Raw genomic sequence first — 22929 nt, 5'->3', positions numbered from 1 at the left:
ACATTATTTAAATCACCTTGAGGTTAAGCTTGTGTATGCCAAAGCTGGCTCCTTTTGGAGTAGGTTCCTTTATTTAACTCTGAGTTGTTACTGCTATGTCCATATAGCAAAAACTAGATGTATTTTGGGCCCAAGGCAGAATACAGTACACGTAACTGGCAAAGACTATTCTTGACATTTTAAAACTTCAGCATCCACACAACACAAAACTATAGCATACAGTCAATTTTAAATATATATATTCACACAGTGTTCTGTGTCTATAATTACCTACCCTGAAAATGTGCTACTTAAATAAAAAACGAGCTATCTATCTCCACGAACATTCTGGAAATCTACTGTGTAACACGCAAACTTCTCATTTGCCCGACAAAGCCCTCTGCCACATCCTTGTTTGCTTTACACCCACAAGAAACCATTTCTGGACAAGTATGATGTTCTCTGTCCCTGCATTCCAGATTTCTGATCATTCTATAATCATTCTTCTTATATTCCCTTCAAATCAGTATTTTGTGACTTCTGGAGACCTTTTAAGCATCACCAATGATCAATCCCAGCTTGAATGAGTACCCACAGAGTGTTTATCATGCACACACCTCTAATTCCCTAAGCATGAAAGATTTAGCTCTTTTGTGAAAAATATTCAAAGATTACTTTCTTCAAAAGATCACCAAGCCAAACATTTGGCCATATTTTTATTTACTACATATACTATAAACATATACAATACATGCTACAAAAAAACATTTTTTAAAAAAATTTAACTGTCAAGAAAGTGTATAGTGTTATAATACAATGGCACATGTTCATATTTTATTTCAAATTGGTTTGCTTATCACTCATTTCAAACCATTAATAGTGAAATGTTACTTAAGGATAATTAAAAATTATCTATTTGCATTATTAACAATAAACAATTCCAACAAATTAATAAGAATTAACCATGTCAAATATTAGTATCCAAAAAATGGGCTTTTGCAGAAATGATTATATAAAATATAGCAGCCAATCTGCTCTGTGACAATGTACATATGCAGTTGAATAGAATTCTAGCATTTGCTTTTGGAAGATACTTTGAAAAAGTCCTTTGATTTCTTAAGGTTCAACAACTGCCACACCCTGCCAAATCCAACCCAAGAGTTCATATAATGGCTTCGGACAACCCATCATAGAGAGGTTCTTATGATTCGGGTAGAGTTGCATGTTCCAATAATATTACACATGATGAAAAGAGGCATTACAAGCCATTATCAAAGTCAAAGGCAAAAGAAAATACAAACATTCAAATCAGTTGTGACAAGGTTTTTCTACAAATACTTTAGATGTCATACTTTCAGGAAAACAAGATTTAACGTGTATTCAGGTTTTACAGTATCTATGCGCTAACTGAAAATTGAGCAGAGTAGTCAGATGGAAGTAAGTCTAGCGTTGAGATTTTGTTCATTCAACATTACTGAGCACCCACTATGTGCACAGCACTGTGCTAACATTGAAAACGTCGAGTATTAAAGTCTTTATCAAGCATACCTTAGTGTGAGGTAAAAATATATTAAATTAGCGTCAACTTATTAGTTTGCCTGTGGTAACGTATGTGATCCTGTGCCAGCTGGCTTCCCCGTTCCATCTGAGCTTCTGCATGCCTCTCGTGCCCTCACACAAACATCTGCACACCGACGGTGCCAGACCTTGCGCTACTCACTGGGATACCAAGATTTTGGTGTATGTCAAATAATACAAATTAATCATTACCTATGCAAAACAATTAGAAAGATACGTTACTTTTCTAAAATGAGGCCCAAAGCAAAATACAAGGTGTTTCTATTGGTCATACCACACCATAAACCAATTAGTGCCTTCCTAGATTGGGAACTAACTTTGAAAGTTTCATGTTGTAGTCTAAATAGCCTAGATCATTTTTGGTCTCAGAAGTCTATTCTTTGGAGCACCTGACCCCATATAAACCATTCCATACTTAACAGGATTTGCAAACTAAACTTGAACATAGAAAGAGCCAAAAACGAAGGCGATTTATAATGTAATGTACTTCAAGCACTATGATGGCCATGTGAAATGAATAATACGTAAGTAACTCATGATTGGTTCAAACATTTTTCAAAGCACGAACCCTGCCCCCAAACTCACGTAATTTTAACTTGACTATTATACAAGTTGCACATAAAGCAAAGGGCAGAATTTGGCCCCACAACCTTCTATGGAATATTCTAAGTGATTGGTCCTTCCACTCCAAGTAGAAGCTAAGAATTCCAAAGAGTCCCCTAATAGGATACTGGCACTCAGGAGAAATGGCCCTGCTAAATCCCATTAGTCGGGAGTCTAGAGCAGCGTGAGCCTACCATGACCCCTTGAGGGAAGGCAGAGAGTTGGGAGTTTGGCTGTTCACTCAGTGAAACCAATACTGGCTTAAAGCTATGCACTGAATAAAGTGCTCTGCATATCCTGCTTGTCATCTGGAATGAAAATAAACACTTTTCTGGAGAATTAACCTATTTGTAGGTTTGGGGGAAAAGAATGACAAGGGTTCAAAGAATCCTAAGAAAAAGTATGAAGCATCGACTAGGAAGGAAGACAAATGCTTCTAGTAGTGTCCTCAGAAATCTCAGGATTTGAACTGTCAGAATGAGTCATACACTGGTCATGTTCTATAAATGAAAAAGCAATCCCATTGGGTACTATTCACACGGTACATGATTACTTCATGGGGGTGGAAGGGAACAGTCTATTGCCATTTGATAGGATGGTTTCAGAGTGAAAACAAAACCATCGACTAAATCAGGGTAAGCAGCGTTCAGCACTCCTCTCCTGTCCGTCAGCATTCCACAGGTTGACGTGCACTGCCTGAGAGGAAGAAGGCATAACTGTCCCTTCTGGGACACCCAGGCGTGGTGGCTACCACCTAAAATTGCCAATTCAGAAGTTAACACACAAGCCCTCCAGTTTCGTACCCTGAACGTGATGAATGAGACTAGGGATGCAGTAGTTCAGTCTAAAAAAGATCACAGGTAACAGAACGCTTCAACTAGACTGTTTCGACATCTGTAAGAAAACTGTATAGATGGCAATTGGAAAAAAAAAAAAAGATTGTTCCCATCTGTCAGCAATACTGTTTGTTGAGCTATACTCAGCTGAAGTCCTCATCGGGATTCTGTTGATCCAGCAGACGGATATGTGTGAATGGGAAGTGACCTCGTTTGCCATTACACTCCCCTTCCCACTGACCACTGATATTAATCTTCGTAACCTTTACCAGCTCACCGACCTGCAGGAGGAGAATAAGGAGAGCACTTTATTTCCAGTTATGAATGCAAGCTGAAAAACTCCATTCTACGGTTAGGCATGCCCTACCCACGTGATTGCTTTAGGGCTGACATTACAGAAATGGCTATTTGTTGCCTCCCAAGCCCCAGCCACTTGTTAATGCAGGCAGAAGGAAGAAGTGATTTTAGCAGCGCAGAAACACACACAGTACAGAAAATAAAAAGGATCCTAGAAAATGATACTTTTTGGAAATCCTAAGTGTCTTTTCCTAAGCAATCCCAGCTAGAGTAAGCTACTATTCTTTTTCTTTGTACCCACTACCCTTAGCTTCCTGCCTACCCCCCAGGCCCTGGCCAAGGGGAAGGAGTCCCCCTGACTCCCCCAAAACGGCACACAGCAGCAGCACAAGCCCCCCGTCCACTCTCACACATATTTCCTGGCCTGCTACTGCTTATAGAGCAGAAGGAAATCATAGGAAGCATACTCCATTTGATCCCAGAAAATGAAGTGTTCTCATCACCTTCCTACCAACGCAAGGCTTTTCCCACTTGGGCAGGTATAGGTCAAAACCCCAAATTCCACTGGCTCCATGCAAAGCCCACCTTCTTCAGCAACTTCTACTTGGCAGGACCCTGCCTGCCTGCCCCTTGACCCCCACCCCACCACGTACTGACAGGCTTTGTTGCTCCCTGAGTGCCACTACCACCCATTCATTAATAATAGGAGAAATCAGGGGCGGCCAGTTAGCTCAGTTGGTTAGAGCGCGGTGCTCTTAACAAGGTTGCCGGTTCGATCCCCACATGGGCCACTGTGGGCTGCGCCCTCCACAACTAGACTGAAACAACTACTTGACTTGGAGCTGATGGGGCCTGGAAAAACACACTTAAATAAAAGTTTAAAAAAAATAATAGGAGAAATCATGTTTTTGCTTCTCTTATAAAAAGCTTCCTGTTGCAACATCAAATATAAAGTTTCAACAATCTATGATATACCTCTATCCTGCTAAGAAACTTAAGACAAGGTCAGTCTGGTGAATGGATTCACCCTGTGGCAAAATATTAAACAATATTTTGTGTAATATTTGTTTGGAGATAAGGCCCCTCATGTCACTGGACTAAGGAACTTATGACTATCCTTTAATTATCAACATCTGAGTTCTGAGCAGACAAGTGGTTTCTAAACATAACTGTTCATTTGATTTTTATTAATTACTATTTATTTAACTTTCATAAAGTATTGTAGAGGGCACTTTAAATTATTTTCTAATCATCATAATAACCCTGGTAGGACAGGAATTGTTTTCATTTTACAGAGAGAAAACTAAGATTCAGAGCATTTAGATAGACCTGAGGTCACACAGGCAGTGGCAGGGCTGGGATTTGGGCCCAGAAGTATCCGGCTCCAAAGCCAATTTATGCTCTTTTTACTATACAGGAACTTTCAAATTATTCTCCCAGGGTCCTAAGAATGTCTGTAGGCCAACTACTGGCCAAAGCCAACTCAAATCTAGGCCCGGGGCCTTCTCTAAAAGCACCTTGATCTCACTCAGAGGAAACAGCTTGCCTACTGGCCTGTAACTTCCTAAAGAACTATCTGGAAACCACACAGGCCTACAGCGGGGGTGATAGGGTGCTGAGAAAAGGAAACAGAAGCCAGGGATATTGGAGAGAAGGGATACGATATAAGGGTGAGAAGCAGCAGTCTGCCAATACTGTAACGACTAAGGCTGACGATGCAAGGAGAGGAAAGGGAAGGATGATACTGCCCTTCCTTCCACACAGATCCCATCCCTACAGGCTGCCAGTACCAGGGTTCTGTTTATTTCCTGCAATATTCCAACTCACAGTTCCTGACAACTGAGCGGGCCAATTATGACAGGTTAAGATTTTCATACAGTCTTTGGGGAGAGGAAGACCAGGATATCAAGCGAAAATTTCCTGCCAGCACAATCAGTCTGAAAGATTTCCTCCTATATCCCCAATTCTAGTTCTCAGGCTTTATCTCATCTGTTCCCTCCTTTTTAAAACTGCAGTGTTGCAAGAAGCTAACTTCATAGCATCAGCTCTATAACATTCGAATATTCTTTAGCGAATTTTCCTTGTGTCTGACCTGTTAGCTACCCTTGACTCCTCACCCTTCTCTCCCCCCCTCGCTCACGTTACTAGAATTAATGCCCCTTGCTGCTAGCCCCTTGCTACATAAGGTCAATTATTTCAAGTGCAGCACTTCTTTCGCCTATTTTTAGTATTTATTTGTACTGTCTGTTAAAACACTCATGTCGTACTAAATGCTATTCTGGTAGCTGGACCCAGAATAACATAAGCCCCCCCCCTTAAGAAAAATAAAAATGTTTGAGGGGATGTGTATGCTCACGTCAAAAATCTAAACTGCCACTCATGTTAAGCTCCCCTTCAGATGGGGACCGAGGGGCCAATTTCTTTTAAGCAGCTGGTGTGACCATATCCCAGCTAACATCCCTAACAGCTGTCATGTCAGAATCCATAATTTTCTTTATATTAAAAACACAAAAGATATGAGGGAACATTCTGGAGTGCTGGAACTATTCTATGCTTCCATCTACGTGGTTACCGCATGGGTGTGCATGCATGTAAACTCTGAGCTGTACACTTGAGTACCTTTCACCAAATGGTTTCAAATCTAAATAAAAAGGTGTCAAGAAAGGACGTTTGCTATATTTTATTTAGCTTTTCTAGGTGTTTTGTAGATGGTTCCACAAGATACATCCTGAAGCCCACCATTCTGCTTGATATCAAAATCTCAGTTTAAGCACCTCTTGTCTCGCAATGTTATACTGTCTTTATTCTTAAGAATTCAAAGTGCCATCTCACTCGCATCCCATGGAGCTCTAAGAATTGCAAGGCAGGCTGAAATGTAGACCAGCCCAACCCCTTGCTGTTATCAGTAGCACAGAACCACACCAGCTTCTCCACAAGCAGGACAAAACCTGCAGATCTGCCCTCAGACCTTTCTTCTTTCAGAGTTCGAGGGGCGTAATCGTAGGGGTTCATATCAGGTAAGATGTGACTAAGGAGAGGAATTCTGTACAAATTAAATTAGATCTTTGGGGACAACATCAGAGCCGTCTCTAACATACACACTCTCTTGGTTTTACTCCATAGGGGAGGGCTCGGGAGAAACACACCACATTCTGGAATCCAAAATCTTTTCTGTTTTTTTTTTTTTTACAGTTGATTAGGTTCTTGACAGCAAGGTCCAAACATCAGGGGGTGAAAAAGAGGCTATGCCCTGACTCTGAAACGATTCGAATTTTTAAATGGATAAAAGAAAAACGTTGTAAGCAGTTAACTGGGCTACATAACCTGCCCAAAGTGGCCTTGAAGTACAAATTATTCAAGGAAGACTTTATAAATACATTAAATAACCCTTTGTACCCTACGGAGTTTCTCCTGAAATACTGAAAGCACATGGGGACTCCTGGGGTCAAAAACAGACAAGTCCCCAAGGCAACATGGCTCTTCCGAAGGCCTAGCGCTTCAACAGTTTTTAAGAAAGGGTGGCTGGCAAGCCTGGGGGTTGGGGTGGGGGCCGCACAGGAAGGGATGGGGCAGTCTAAGAAAAGGGGGCTACACTAAGCACGGTTCTTTCCCTCAGTCAGAAACACGACACGTTTCTGAATGCGGGCTCCTCCTCCTGTTCGGCAACAACTCACTACAGCAGAGTTCGCCAAGGCCAGACCAGGGAGGATCCGGGGGACGCATGGGTTTGAAGCTTGGTGTACAATTTCAAAGACAAAGAAAGCAAAACTGAATACTTGCCCCAGAAATGTTACAATCTTAAGATGGAAAGTACTGTACATACTCATCAGTAAGTGCAGTGATAACCTTAATTCCAACACTACTGATTTCAAAATTCAGGGTGTAGATGGAAACGAAAAAATCCTCATCTGCATACCAACGAAGAAGAAAGACCTTACAAAAGACAGGAAGCACTACACAGCAGGTAACTTTTCTGGGATGCAGACCTTGCAAAAGAGACAGTGCGGAGTCTTTCACCACTGAGGTACTGCTCTCCGTCCAGTTCCTCAGCCTCCCAATCCTAGACCACAGCCTTAGGAGCAAGTCTGTAAGGAACTCCTGTGCCATCTGTAAAGAGGACCGAATGTGGTTACTTCACTTCACTCCCCGGGAACCCGATAAACACTGGCTGCTTCCCTAGCTCTGGGTAGTGCCCAAGGTAAAGCACGATCTGGTACAGGTGTAGCCAAATCTAGAAATGGTCCAGAGCAAAAGGTTACCCCGCTGATCTTCACCAGTGAGTTCCAGTGGTAACGAGGAAGAAAATGGAACCCAAATGGCAGATTTTGTGGTCTTCACTAAGCAGGAGACATCAGGGAACTGCGTGACCGCTTTTGCTGGTGTTAACCCCAGGTGACTGCTTTTCTCCTTTCTGTCTCTATGTAACAGGAAAAGCATTAACCACTGCCAGCATTCCCTTGATCCAGGCTTGCTGCAGGATTCTAGTGAGCAGGACATTCATATAAATAAAGCCAGGGGAAAACATGTACAGAGATGGAATACAGGGACGGGCCTTGTCTTCACACATTTTCAAGCACACCAAGTACACATTTGGTAAATATTTCAAGATTTAGCTGAAGGAGAAAAAAAGGGGTTAGCAAACTAAGGCCCATGAGCCAAATTCGGCTTGCTGCCTGTTTTTGTAAATAGTTTTATTGGAACACAGCAGGCTCATTTGTTGTTTTGTCTATGGCTGCTTTCTTGCTACAATGGCAGAGTTGAGTGATTGTGACAGAGACCCTAAGGCCCTTTACTGGAAAGTTTGCAGATTCCTGATCTAAGGAATGGGTATTTATTCTAGTATTTAGAACCCGTCTACAGTCTTTCACATCAATGGAAACTGAAGACAATTCAGCCTTAAGATTCACTTGCCTCAGAGATGGACTAAAATGGGCATAGGTTGTACTCGAGAAAACGTGCACATCTTTGAGATTTAACTGTTAGGCTTCCAGGTAAAAAGCAGCAGCCACCCACCAAATCCTGAAAGACAGATAGATCTCACCCTGGTTCTAGTCCGAGTCAGAAAAGTTCTTTGCTAGCTCAACAGCTGACAATGCCTAAAACCACGTTCCCTAGCCCCTGGGTGACAAGTGGGGAAGTGACTATATACAGTCGGTATTTTAACGAAACAAAGAATTTTCTAAAAACTAACTCCATAAACTAGACCTGAGGTTCCCAAATTGTGCAGCATCAGAGACACTGTGGCAAACTCACAGGGGTGCCACAAAATATTTTAAATTGTTGATGGAAACACAGCAAACTTGACATCTGTTATGCCATGTGAACCACTAGCTCCAGGGAGTTAACAATTTTGACATTAGCTCACACTACATTCTTTTCAAGGATGTCATATCCTTGCAAAGCTTTGGTTTTGGCAAGTGCAATGATAAAAAACAAGTAAGTACCTCAGGAAGGTAAGTGTGGGACAGCAAATGAGGGCGGCAGTGTTCAATATGACCCCAAGGTTTGAGAAACTCTTCAGTGTCTAACATCTCATTAGTTACATAACTGCAGTTACTTAAGATTAAAATTAAAATAGATTCCTTTCAATTATGTTTATTGTTTTTTCAAAGGGGTACTAAGTTATTAGGATATAAAGATTTAAGTTGTTTGACCCTACCTGCTTAATAAATATTTCTTTTGGCTGGAGGCACTGTGAAATAGTCCTGAGACATACGGGTGCTATGAACCAAGAAAGTTTGGAACTTCTGGACTACACTGCTGTGGGTGATACTGAGTTCCCCCAAAGTACAGATATGCAAACAGGTATTTAAAAATCACCTGTGAAGGGGTGGCTGGATGGCTCAGTTGGTTAGAGCGCAAGCTCTTAACAAGGTTGTCAGTTCAATCCCTGCAAGGGATGGTGGGCTGCGCCCCCTGCAACTAAGACTGAAAACGGTGACTGGACTTGGAGCTGAGCTGTGCCTCTACAACTAGATTGAAGGACTGATGGGTCCTGGAAAAACACACTGTTCCCCAATAATAATTTTTTTTAAAAAGGAAAGAAACTGTGAGATAATAAATGTGTGGGAAAAAAAATCACCTGTGAAGATACCAGAGGGCCTGCCTTCAATGTCTGAGAGGCTGGATTAGTTCTTTTCAAAGCCTCTTCCCATTGAGATTCTATGTTATAAAATGAATATGTGCAAATAGGATGGAAGGGAGCATAGACACTTGTCTCCATGAACAATACAGAAATCTAGACCTGCAATTTCTGAAAAAGACAAACTGGACACACTAAGGACATGCCACTCATGTTTTTATACCTTCCAATCTCATTTTTACTCTGTTAACTAAGAGGAAATTGGGGTCTTTAGTCTTATTTTTCCATACACAGGCCAAAAGGTCTTAACAATTTAAGTTCACATGGGGAGATGTGGAGTTGATGTAATCAGTGCCACATATAATCAGGAACCCAAAGCACTTTACACCTTCCTTATCTGTGCCCTGAAGGTCCAAACCTAAGAACACAGGAAATGCTCCTTGGTTACTCTGATGTCTTATCATTTATCAAGGGCAAAAAGCCCGGATGAATCAGAGAATGAATGCAAGTTACATGATTAGTACATTCAAAGATAATATGACTGTTCTGGACAGTCTACAGAGGCATAAAATAAACTTTAACACCTGCAATTTACAAGATAAGATTCATCACTATTCTAGCTTCCGGAACCACGAGACAAAAATCTAAGATCAAAATCTTAGCTCAAATCTAAGATGAAAATAATGAAAAGTGCCTCTGCACTATTCTAGTGTTATCTCCAGTATTTCTCCTTCAAAACACTCAGCGTATCTGTATTTGCTTAAAATCTGCCTTCACCCAGAGCTCCAGGATGGAACAGATAGTGTCTGGCTGGTTCAGTTATAGTCCCCAGAATATGAGTGACTGACTGACCCCCAGAACTACAGGTACACGGAAGGATATCCCTACTTTGGTTGTTCACTAGAATTAATCCCTTCTTTCCACAGCCTTTATCCCTGCTAGAGAAATGTGGTGGGTGGAAAAAGAGTGAATATCTAGTAAGTTCTATTCTAGTTGGGGACTCTGGTCACAGCAAGTATACCATGCATGAAAATATCCACCTGTAAGGAGAGGGCAGGTGGTCCTTGAGCACTGTTTTTTAAATTTATTTTTTACAGTACAGAAACCCTTTCTTTAAAAAAAATAATCTTTGAGAGACCCCAATATATAATACAGTTAAAATAGAGTTGCTTTGATTAAGCAAGAGAGGGAACCAAGAGCCTTGTATCCTCAGTTTCCCTCTCTCCCCTGGCACCTCTTGGGAACTCTTGGGACAGTAAGCAGCGGTCTAAAGACTGCTGCTCTAATATATTATCTCTTAGGTCCTGCCCAATTCTAAAATACAATGGTTCTATTGTATGTCAACTATAATTTAAGAAAAAAAGGAACCCTCCAGAAAAAAATACATACACACACACACACACACACGCATACATAACATGCTATGATTCTAATTAATCAATTTCAAGCGTAAAACTCCACTAAAATGTACCTAGCTTATCTACAGATCTGGATTTATAGTGGGTCAATATAGCCAAGATTTTTTTTTTCCTTTTTAAACCAGAATGCAGAGATCAGAAAGCCCGAGTCTCCTAATCTGTTCTTCCAGCCTCATCTCAACAGGGACTAGGCATCAACTCCTATGAAAAACCAGAAACGGGAAAGGAGAACTGTACCTCTCTGCACAGACAGTACCACTGAGCATATGCTGTCAGTGAAACCACCTAAAACCTGTGTTGAGCGCAGCAGCACGGTTATAAAACAAAAAGAATCACAACTGAATATGGGGCTGGTAGAAAAGGCATCAAGGTGGACAGTAAAAGTTCATCATATCTCCACCTCCGACCAGCTTCAACAATCCATTCAATCTGTCTAAACATCAATTTTTTTCATATAATGGAGAGGTTATCTAAGGTCCTTTCCAGCTATAGACCTCTATGACGCTAAACTAACACCATGTTTTTAATCACATAAGGTGTTTTTTAAAGCTGTTATTTGGGGTATTTGTTCTAACTTGAAGAGGCCATCTTTAACAATCAACATATGTGGCTCAAAACCAATATCCAAACAAAAAAAGGAAACCTACTAAAATCATAAATTACTTTTCTACTTAAATCTTTATTTCACAAAATTTGTTTCACAGCAGGGAGAGCAGCTCAACCATTTGAGCACTAAAGCCTCTAATCAAGGCAGGCATCATTAAAAACCATTCTCTCCGAGAAAGGAAATGCAAATGAAAGCAAAATTAATGTGTAACTATTCTGTACCGGGCGTTAGCTGGCTTGTTCCCTGAATGCTATCGTCACACTCCAGCCGAGTGCTAACAAGGTCTGCAACAAATTACAAGAGTCACATCTGTCAGACACACAGCACCATGTTGGATGTTGCCATCATCTGAACTCAAATGAAAACATGAGGCTAGAAACTTGCCTTCCTTATCCTCCAAACTCTAAGTGGGGAAAAAATGTAGACAACGTACATTTCATTTCTCATCAAAGCATGGACACGATACGTTCAAGTCACAACCTAATCTCAAAAAATACACACCTTAAAAACACATTTTCCAGTCAAACCTGTAAAACTCAACTAACCCTCCTTTGTATCCACTATCCAGAATGTAAAAGAAAAATTTCCAATCCAGTAATATCAGAGACTGATTCCAATAAATTCTAGCTGATTCTGTGGGCTAACAGTCCCACTTAGACAGAGGGCAGCTCTGACTCCCTCGGTGTATGAACATGACCAAAGGAAATGACATGTGGAGATTTCAGTTTACAAGAAAACACTTTTGCCCCTTCTCTGCTAATCTGTGCTCACAAAATTTCAGCCTGTACTATGAAAGCTACTTGCTTACATTCCAGTTATCCTATCAGTAGGCTCTGAAAGACGGGGTAGCCTGCCACTTCAGTACAGCTTTTATGCTGAACCACTAGTTCTGCGTAACTCAGGGAGAAAGGGAGAGAGGGAGTAGGTAAGAGACACAGCTGTGAGTGCTAAAGAGAGGAACAAAGGAATAAACACAATGCAATCGTTGGCCAGAGGGGATGGGCTACCAAGGATAACAGTTTACCAATAAAAGGCAATAACTATTCCTCAGGAGGAACTGGCTTCTCGCCTGCAAAACGCAGTAAGCAACAAAGACCAAGTAAACCTACTGCTCCTTGGAATTCACACTTTTGGGCATGTACCTCTTCACACCTGTCCTATGCTTTACCGTTCCTCTCCAATTCTTACTTGATGAACACAATCAACCAATGGTAAGGAACCCCACCCTCAACCAAAAACATTCTATTTTTGTGGGAAAATTCCATTTAAGCGCTTTGATAAGAGACCACTTATTATATTCAAATCTGTGTGAGCCCACCTTATTTTAGACAATGATAAACAGAAAGAAAGAAACAGATTAGAAGGGAGATAAGAACAAATATTTCAGGTTAATTTCCGTGATGTTATTAAAGTAGTCAAGGTGTGTTTAGTAGATCAATCAGAACATTCAGTTATACAATTGTAAGCTTACTCATTTCAAAATAGGTTTTCTGTACAAAAGAGAAAACCCAACATTAAAAGCCAAAATCAGTACTTAATGATTCAACATCTACAACATGATCACAATGCTGGTGATTGTGTTCAGCATTCCTACAAAGCTCTAAGAGGGCTGAGAGGGAGACCCTGTAGCACATCTCTTCTTTCTACAGTTTGCACATTATGTACCTCCAAAGCCAAGGCTGTCTTGTCGTAGGCATTAGGGACTCGCTTCTGGATTACCCTGGCATAAATGGGCCCATTCTGGAGGTTAGGGAGCGGAGTGTTGACGCTGGGTTGGGCATAGGGCCCAGGCTCCGGCCCACCCAGTGGCTGTGGGTGGGAACCCTCCTGGTTACCTCCAATCACAGCCGATACTGAGGCGGAGGCAGGTCTATACTTCTCCACGTAAGGGACGGGAATCATCCCCCTCTTGCCCTCGCTGTCCTCTGCATTCCACCACTGCTCTTCAGGCTTATCCCGGATTTTCAGGATGTCTCCTTTCTTAAAGGGAAGATCTTCCTCATCATTCCCATTAAAGTCAAAGAGGGCTCGCACATATTCTGTCTCCTCCTGCCTGAGAATCACTCCACTACCCTGCCTGGATCGGGAAACTGGTTCTATCAACGTTGTAGTGTCCAAGTAGTGTATTTTGTAGAATTCCAGTAAAGCAGGCAATGAATCAAACTCTTGATCTCCTATTCGAAGTCTGGAGCTCACCCCTGGAAGAAAAGAGCAGAGTATTATTTAAATATGTGTTACACTGGAGATAAAAGGCAGATTTTAAGCACTTCCCACATACGTTTAGTCAATATTTAATCAGGAACAAAAACTGTCTAGAAAAAAAATAATCCCTTCTAATAGTAAACTGAAATATTATGTAGCTGAAACATTCCCTGGGAAGAAAGATACCCATCACCACTGCAGCAGAAAAGGAACAGAAGGCCACCAGGCCGCCTCTCAGGACAGGCTCTCATCCTGGATCAAAGACAGAGAGAGCATCATGGAGACCTTTTATTCATTCTCCCAAAATGTTCTTTTGCTATCTGATTTACATAGTAACATAAGGTTCAAGGTTTTGTTGCAATCTTCTTTTCAACCTCAGCATCTGTATGTAGCAAGCTCTCCTTTTTTATAGGTCCCTGCAACTATTACAGAAAGAGGTGGGGAGAATTTGGTATCTGCCATGTTTCCCCTAAAATAAGACCTAGCCGGACAATCAGCTCTAATGCGTCTTTTGGAGCAAAAATTAATATAAGACCCAGTCTTATTTTACTATAAGACTGGGTCTAATATAATATAATATAATAATACCAGGTTTTATATTATCTTCAAGAACATGACTTTTAAGGGCTATAAAGTATTCCCAACTTTCCAGTAGTGCAAATGATGCCATTATGAGTGTTTTTGTTATCTATTAATATTTTGTTACTTCCTTAGTATAAACTCCTCGAAATGCTGGATCAAATGTTAAGAACATTAAGGTTTACGCTGCCAAATTGCCCTCCAAGAAGTTTGTATCATTTTATACTCTTACCTGTGGTTTGAGTTCCCATTTCCCCCACATCCTAGTCAAAACGGCATTTTAAAAATCATTGCCAATTTAAAAGGAGAAAGGTTATCTCTTTTGAAATATCTTTGATTGCTTGATTTTTTTTTGATTGCTTGATTATTGACTATTTGTACTTCTTTGTGAAGGTTACTTGTTCAAGTCCTTTGTTAGGGGAAAATGGTCAATGTACCCTTTCCACTTGTATTAACTCTGGCCCACCCATCTAAAAGCCATAGCAATTAATGCTGAGAAACAGAAACACTGCGCCAGCCCAGATGTCTAATTTTCCACTTTAAAAAAATGAGACACAATTATTTTGTTCAATGTTAGAAAACATTTCTTCCAGAATAACCAGAAAAAGTACATTTAAAATTCACTACTGGTGAAAAGATAAACTTTGGAAGTTAACCAAAAGTCCTCACTACAGAATGAGTACTGATGAGGGCCTTCTCTTTTCATCCAAATGAATGATGAGCAAGACACAACTTAAAGGAGAGTCACACATTTCTTATATCACTCAAGTCCACCTGTGGCATTCATTTAGCTGTAAGCTAAAACCAGTTCACAGCCACACTCAGTAATGCTGGCTGTCTCTCCAACTCAAGAAGCTGAAACAGATGCCTAGACCCAGGACTGTCCATCTATGACAAACAATCATCAGGCACCAGCAGAATGTAAATGTAACCCCAATAGTTTCAAGGGCAGGACTAGAGAGATGATTTTGGTTATGACCATACCTGAGCATGCTGGTGCCATACTCTGGTTTCTCTTCACTAAAGCAGATCACAGATGAGAACTTATTCCTATTCAAGTCTGGTAGGCAAGGAGGTGATGGATGCATGGCTACTTCACCTATTTCCACTAGGCTCATTCAGCGATCCTTCAGGCCAGCTGAACTACGCTAAGGACGGGGTCAGTTGTCAGCTCCAAGGGTAACTACTGTGTTTCCCCGAAAATAAGACCTAGCCGGACCATCAGCTCTAATGCTTTTGGAGCAAAAATTAATACAAGACCTGGTCTTATTTTAACATAAGACCGGGTATAATACAACATAATATAACATAATATAATACCAGGTCTTATACTAATTTTTGCTCCAAAAGATGCATTAGAGCTGATGGTCCGGCTAGGTCTTATTTTCGGGGAAACACGGTCGAGATAGTCTCTTGGGCAGAGTGGTAGGGGGTGCCCTCACCAGTGGAATGCCCGTGGCTTAGTAAATGGTCCTGATAACACCTGGGGAGAAAAGCTCCCTTCCTAGAGTTTACCCAACAACATGCCGATAGCCAACAGCCAAATGGTTTCACCAGTTACCCTTTGGGACAGTGCCTTGCAGACAGTAAGTGCTCAATAAATGTTAGATATTATTCTTAATGAATATAACTGAAACAAGGGAAAAAAGTTGAATGAAAATCTGTTCCCAGCTTTGAGAAGCTCACAGCATAGCTGGGATACAGAATGGTTGATGAGCAAGAAGCAAAACAGCAAGTCTTAAGACATCATTTCCCCCAGTGGCTTTCACTTTCAACTGGATGTGTTCTTACAAACCAGCAACAACAAACCCTGCTCTCAGATACAATGAAATCACAATGAAGAGCAGCTCTCACCATCCCTAAACATTTGCAAGGTACCTTTCACTCTTAAGATGGAAGGCAACCACTCTGTCATCCATTTTTACAGTTCCTCCATTACTGTACTAGCCCAAGTGAAATGTATTTTTTATTTGTTTTTCTTTTTTGAGGGGGAGAGGAGGTAGGGTTTAGAAGAACAAATAAGACCACTAAGCCAAGTCCCCTACAAAGATCAGTGTGAAAGTTCTCAAAACTGGCAGCTCATCTGCCATAAAAATAGGAAGCTAGGCCGGCCCGGTGGCTCAGGCGGTTAGAGCTCCATGCTCCTAACTCCGAAGGCTGCTGGTTCGATTCCCACATGGGCCAGTGGGCTCTCAACCACAAGGCTGCCAGTTCAACTCCTCGAGTCCCGCAAGGGATGGTGGGCTCTGCCCCCTGCAACTAAAACTGAACACGGCACCCTGAGCTGAGCTGCCGCTGAGCTCCTGGATGGCTCAGTTGGTTGGAGCGTGTCCTCTCAACCACAAGGTTGCTGGTTCGACTCCCGCAAGGGATGGTGGACTGCGCCCCCTGCAACTAGCAATGGCGGCTGGACCTGGGGCTGGGCTGTGCCCTCCACAGCTAAGACTGAAAGGACAACAATGTGAAGCTGAACGGCACCCTCCACAACTAAGATTGAAAGGACAACAACTTGACTTGGGGGGGAAAAAAAAAGTCCTGGAAGTAACACTGTTCCCCAATAAAGCCCTGTTCCCCTTCCACAATTAAAACAAAACGAAACAAAACAAAAAAGGTAGGAAGCTGTTGGTTCAATTCAGTTCTTGTTCAAATGATGCATGGTGTGAAATGGGCCCACTATGACATTTTACCCCCCGCTTGGCAGTCACAGAAATACAAGCTAAACACCAAGGGAAATCGCTGACATTACCTATAAATTTTTTTTCTATTCTAATGACACCATAATAACTCCACAGTGGAACACCCGTTTTTGTGTACTGCTGGAGCAGTTAGATGTATGGGGCAGTCAAACTTTGTTGATCCAAACTCCAGAATAAGGGAAGGGAGGGAAACAGAACATACATAAGTCACAGATAAGCCTAAACTTCACCACAACTATGTATTCCAGCTCCTTTTCCCTAGTTCATCTCCTTCCAACCACAAACAGCCAAAGGCAGGAAATAGAAGGGCGGGAAAGGAAGGCGACACAGTCAGGCAGTCTAGAGGACAGAACTGACAGGGTTCTCATTGCTGGGACTTGGAAAACCTCACTGACTTGCTGTACAGCAAATGTGTACTGGATTCTGGACATGCAGTTATGAACTAAACACATTCAGAAATCAAAATCAACACTAGCAGTTACTGTTTTGGTTTCTGTATGTGCTCAACTTACTCCTTTTAAGCATTTTAGCCCTCGGGTTACTATAATACATCAGTTTTTACACTGCTCCCTGCAAGTTTTATGAAGAACACCCAAGAGCTCTGTGGGCTGAAACAGGCTGGGTCACTTCTGGCATGAGTACCGTCACAGAGGTGCCACCATCAGCCTTCCCTTGATCTCACAGCACCTCCTTTTCCCCTTCCTCTTTCCTTACTTCCCACTCCCTCTCCTTGGCCTACAGTATTTTACAGAGGTTGCTTAGGTAAACACTCCCCACTACCTGTCCATTACAAAGGGCTAAAAAGGCCACTGACTTCCATTTGTGAAGGTTTCCTAAAGAGGCATCAAGATGTAAGGTCTCCTAAGCAAACAGAACTTTCTACAAAGGGTTGATGTCAGCACATACTTTGCAGATTCAGGCAGGCTGTTTGATGAATTCTGGCTCTGCCGTTTACTAGCAGTATGAGCTGTTATTTACCATCTCATAGGGCCAAATACTTACAAAGTTCCTACAAGTAGCCAGTATATTACAGGTGCTCAAAAAGGGGGAAATTTAGCTTAATACGACCCCAACCTCTGAATTCTTTTAGAAATTTTCAGTTTATCCCCAAATCCAATGTCCGCCGCACTATTTCCCAGAAAAGATTCCACAGAATCTCAAGATGCTTCTCAAAAAGTTCTGTGGTCAAATAAGTTTGAAAAACCTAGTTCAATACCTGCCTCTCTTGGAGGGTCATAGCAAAGGCTTAGAGAAGTTCTGCAACAAATGAACCTACATCCTTTTACATTGGAATCCTTTTTTTGGTGTAAAAACTACAAGTTACTCACTGAAGAACTTCCCAAGAATCATGGAATAGAGGGATACTCTGATATTGAGTAAAACATGAAGACCAGATTTAAGAACTGCAAAGATGAGCTAAATAAATGAAACAGATGTTGAAGGAGGCTCTGCGTTGAGGGGGTAAGAGCAGGCTCCATCCTATTTCCATGGACTGGCCCCAAGGTCCTTTCCACTTCTTGATGCACCCGACCCCCCTCCACCCCCACACTTACTCCCTAAGACGTGCTGTTTTACCAGTGCTCACCACCCCACACCATGTGACCCTCTCAACGCTGAGAACAGGTTTCCATTTTGTTTCAACTCCCTCCCAACCTCACAGCTATGTTCGTAAGATTAATATATCTGTTACTTACTGAGTACTTACTACATGCCAGCCCCATTCCTAAGCATTTAATACACTAAAACTCATTTAATCCTCCCCAAAACCCTATGAGGTCAGTATTACTATCTTCCCTCTCTCGCAGATGAGGAACTGAGGCAGAGAGATTAAAGAACCAGCCCAAAGTTACATTAACTGTCAGGTCAGTAAGACTCAAACCCAAGTTCCAGAGATCAAGCTTGTAACTATTCGCCCAACTCACATTCAGTTTTGTTGATTATTTACTGGTTAAAGTCTAGTAACACTTCATTGTTCCGAAAGAAACTAGTGGATCAATGATTGTAAAGCCTTCACAAGAGGTACACCACCTGGAATTCCAACCTGACCGAGTAAAACTAGTGGACCTGACCAAGCCCTGCCCTATGGCTCTGGGGCACAGCCAGGGCACTGCCAGGCTATGGGAGCATCCGTAGTTGAACACCTAAGAAAAATTAAAAATAGGTTCACTACAAAAGTTGAGAATTGGGAGCCAGTCCGGTGGCTCAGGCGGTTAGAGCTCCATGCTCCTAACGCCGAAGGCTGCCGGTTCGATTCCCATATGGGCCAGTGGGCTCTCAACCACAAGGTTGCCAGTTCAATTCCTCAAGTCCCGCAAGGGATGGTGGGCTGTGCCCCCTGCAACTAAGCTTGAACACGGCACCTTGAGCTGAGCTGCCGTTGAGCTCCCGGATGGCTCAGTTGGTTGGAGCACGTCCTCTCACAAGGTTGCCAGGTCGACTCCCGCAAGGGATGGTGGGCTGCGCCCCCTGCAACTAGCAACGGCAACTGGACCTGGAGCTGAGCTGTGCCCTCCACAACTAAGATTGAAAGGACAACAACTTGACTTGGAAAAAAGTCCTGGAAGTACACACTGTTCCCCAATGAAGTCCTGTTCCCCTTCCCCAATAAAATCTTTAAAAAAAAAAATTATTAAAAAAAAAAAAAAGAGTTGAGAATTCCTGGTCAATTTCATCCCTAAGCCTCTAAAAATCGTATCTATGCCATTCCATACACATTCTACCTAGGTATTATGCCCACAAAATACATTATATACCCGGAGCAAAAAGCTCCCATTTCCCATATTTACTTTCCCAAATAAGGAGTTTAAAAGCCTCTTCATCCTTGATTTTAGACAGATGCGTACTGTCTGAACACCAAAGCCAGTTTCTTCTTGCCATCCTTTTCTTTTGGTCTTCAGGCAGAACCTGGGACCCCAATACAGAGACAAATATGTTGAGTCCTCTATGTACAACACTGCAGGGATCTCAAAAGTAAACTGGCTTTGACAGAAAGGAATACAGTGTAATAGTGTCAGCTCTCAAGTCAGAATTCCCAGGTTCGAATTCTGGCTCAATATTTACAAGTTGTGTGACCAAGCAATTGACTGATTCTCAGTTTCCTCATCTATAAAGCAGAAATATTTTAATAAATGGAGATCACAGGACATTCCTCACTAGATTGTTACAGATAGTAAATGAAGTAAGGCACATAAAGTGCTCGGCCAAGTATGCAGCATAGAACAGCCAGTCAATAAATGTTAGCTATTAATATTGTATATGCCTTTCTGAAATTCAAGAAATTCCTCTGTGTGGTTTCAAAGGAAAAAGAGCTTGATGGGGGAGGGTGAGAAAAAAGATTAAGTAGCCTTTATAAAGAGAGCAACCGAACCAACTGCCCTACATGTAAAATAGGGTACATGGAAGAAAGAATTACCACAATGCCCATGAACTTTCCACACCCCATCGACAAACTTTGGCAATCTTTACCTTCTCTCTTGGGCCAAGGATCTGAACTCCTCTATGTTATGAAAAGGTGGAGCGCAATATCAAGCACTGAGATATAAAATCATAATGCCAAGGTGTGGAGAGAGCTCAAACTAAGAAACTCGCCTGCCGCCATTTCCAAATTTTGCAACCAATAAAACACATATACAAACAAGGTTGAAAATTGAGTTTCAGTGACAATTTGCCATCATATCACCGCACCGTAACAAAAAACCCCTAGATACCATGCATGTGGTAAAAAGTAGAATATAGCTGGTATAGGGCAAATATGTTACATCAATATTTCCATCTCATGTTATAATGCTATTAAACCCACCAGACTGAGAAAGACCTAGGATAATTTGTGTACTTAAAGATCCCACGCTCTTTTTAAACTTGGTATGTGTTAAGAACTAACAGACTGACTATCCTGTCTCCCCATTTCTGGCCAAAGTGAATAAATCTAAATTAAGACGATCCTAAAAGGGTACGTCTGCAAAGCCGGGCTCAGGAGCCTCCTAATTTACTTGAGACTGGCTTGGAGCTCAGCTGGTCAAGAGGAAAGTGCTTCAATTTGGGAACAGTGAGAAGGCACAAGGACTCTTCTTGGTGCTGTTAACACAGATAATGGTCACCTCAGAATTACTCTATCCCTCCCAAAGCGCAAGTACTAAGTGCATAAATTTCCCTAATATTCCCCCAACAACTCCAATGGCAGGGGTAAGACAGTCATATCTCATCGATCCTTGGCAAGGAAGACTCAGTGCTGATCATTTAAATTCTCAGAGCATCTGCCCAGCAAGATCTGTTCCCGATATCTAGAAAGACTCAGATCACAGCCCCAACTTACTGGGCAAGAAGAGGCCCTCAAGTACAAGACTGACAATGTTTAAGTCCCAGGAAAAATGAAGTTCCATTCACTACCAGAGAAGGGGTTGTTTCCATTGGCTTATTTCTGGTTTATTTCATGGAAAAAAAAAATATTTCCTCCACTAAACACTGAGAAATGGAGCCCCCTAATTGCGGAGGGCAGTGTTCTGGACACTAAGATCTCTTGGGTACAGTCAGCCAGGCATCCACTTATTCTGGGCTGGCCATACAGGGCCATCTATCACCAAAGCACTGAGCTCACCACCTTCGTCCTCCGCGAGAGAAGAGGACGGTAAAAATCTTTTGGAAAAATGCCCAAGAAAGGAAAAAGCTGAGCGGTTTCCTGAAGGGTGTCTCCATCCCTCCAGGCCAGTATGTGGTGACTTCCTACCAAAGGCCACCAGGGGAGTATAGCCAAACCCGGCTTCCCAGCATGGCAGGAAATGTTTCAAGCCTAAAAAGCCACTTGTAGGATTATCGGATTCATTCTGGGCACCGCTGCCAAGTGATGCCCCCGCAGTGCCAACATTCCCCTCAGCTCTTTGTCCCCACGATGCCTGGCCCTGCCCTTGTGCCTGGCCCAGGCACTAGCCCCACCCTGGGGCCGAAGCAGTTCCCCTTCCCCTGGGCTGTCCTTCCAAGTCACACCCAGAGGCCTGGGTCAGCGGCTCCTCCTCCCCCACACTCCCGCTGGTCTGTGGGAACCAGCCCCAGCAGCAAGCCGCCCCCTGCCACGATCACACCAGCGCTCTGTCCACGTCCTTCGTGGGGATCAGCTCGCGAGGAGCAGCCGGCCAGGCTGGGGAGTTCCACGGCCCTCACCCCCGCCCGGGGCCTCCCGTCCTGTCCGTCCCTCACCGGGCGGAGGCTGGGCGGGCGACGGTGGCACCGAAGGGCGCGGGCCGCTGCTGTTGATGATGTAGTGGGAGACGCGCGAGTTCTCGGAGACGCTGAGCACATAGTCCCCGGGGCTGGTGCTCGAGTCCCGCACCAGGAACACCCCGTGCCGCTGGCCCTGCAACAGCGCCACTGCCTCCTGCCGGCTCAACCGCCCCCAGTACCAGCTACTCCGCTCCTCCGAGTCGAAGTTGCCCGCCATGGCTGCCTCCGTGCCTACACGCTGGGCCGCCGCCGCGCGCGCCCCTCCAGCCCCGGCGCCCGCCGCCCAGCGGACCGGCTCAGGTCTCAGCTTCACAGCAGCGCCCGAAATGGCGGCGGCGGCCGCGGGCCTTCCCCACCGGAAATGACGTGCTCCCTGCCCTCGGGAGGATGCCGGGAAAGGGACCTCCGCCCGCCATTGGGAGAAGGGCAAGGGACGGCTCGCGCGCGTATTGCGCATGCGGTCTCATGGGCGTCGCCCCCTGGCGGGGACCGGGACTGCAGAGGATGGAGAGGCGGAGTCCAGGCCAATGGGGTTGGGCCTCAACCAGCCATCCACAGAAGTTTGTATCTGCTGTTGGCTACTCGATTCTTGGCTCCACCAGGCTTCAAGTTACTGGAATGCCCAAGACTTCAAGGCAGCAACTCCGAGACAGAATTGGAATAGAAAAGATATGGACCCACGGCCTCAGCTACCTGAGACGGTCTTCTTCTGACGGTTCCTCCAGCTTCTCCCTCCCCAGGCTACCTAAAGCTCTTGTTTTCATTGAGTCATTCAGTAAACGGTTATTGACACATTTGCCCTGTGGGTACAAAGGTGATCAAGGCTGAGTCCTATCCT

At 43.2% G+C, this 22929-nt stretch overlaps 1 protein-coding gene across 2 annotated transcripts; it reads right to left on the bottom strand.

The window, feature by feature from the left end:
- Positions 1 to 654: 654 nt before the first annotated feature.
- CRK (CRK proto-oncogene, adaptor protein) lies at positions 655 to 22462 on the bottom strand. 2 transcript variants are annotated; one of them, XM_019755494.2, is made up of 3 exons: positions 22068 to 22462; positions 13066 to 13598; positions 655 to 3277 (listed from the first exon to the last, which is right to left on the bottom strand). In XM_019755494.2, the coding sequence occupies exons 1-3, from the start codon at positions 22306 to 22308 to the stop codon at positions 3140 to 3142; spliced, it is 912 nt and encodes a 303-aa protein (XP_019611053.1). In that variant the 5' UTR covers positions 22309 to 22462; the 3' UTR covers positions 655 to 3139. The 2 variants fall into 2 exon arrangements, with proteins under 2 accessions (XP_019611053.1, XP_019611054.1); XM_019755495.2 differs by having other exon boundaries at positions 13236 to 13598.
- Positions 22463 to 22929: the final 467 nt, after the last annotated feature.

The sequence above is a fragment of the Rhinolophus sinicus genome, linkage group LG15 (genome assembly GCF_036562045.2).
Source record: "Rhinolophus sinicus isolate RSC01 linkage group LG15, ASM3656204v1, whole genome shotgun sequence".
In the NCBI taxonomy this organism is placed as follows: Eukaryota; Metazoa; Chordata; class Mammalia; order Chiroptera; family Rhinolophidae; genus Rhinolophus; species Rhinolophus sinicus.
This window is presented reverse-complemented; position numbering and strand designations above follow the sequence as displayed.

What these genes read in the sequence shown, in the direction of transcription:
- CRK (XM_019755494.2), bottom strand. Translation starts at nt 22,308, where the DNA reads ATGGCGGGCAACTTCGACTCGGAGGAGCGGAGTAGCTGGTACTGGGGG. An exon ending in GCCCGCCCAGCCTCCGCCCG is followed by an intron (nt 13,599 to 22,067) that starts GTGAGGGACGGA and finishes CTTTTCTTCCAG; the next exon opens with GGGTGAGCTCCAGACTTCGA. An exon ending in AGACAGCCTTGGCTTTGGAG is followed by an intron (nt 3,278 to 13,065) that starts GTACATAATGTG and finishes CTCCTCCTGCAG; the next exon opens with GTCGGTGAGCTGGTAAAGGT.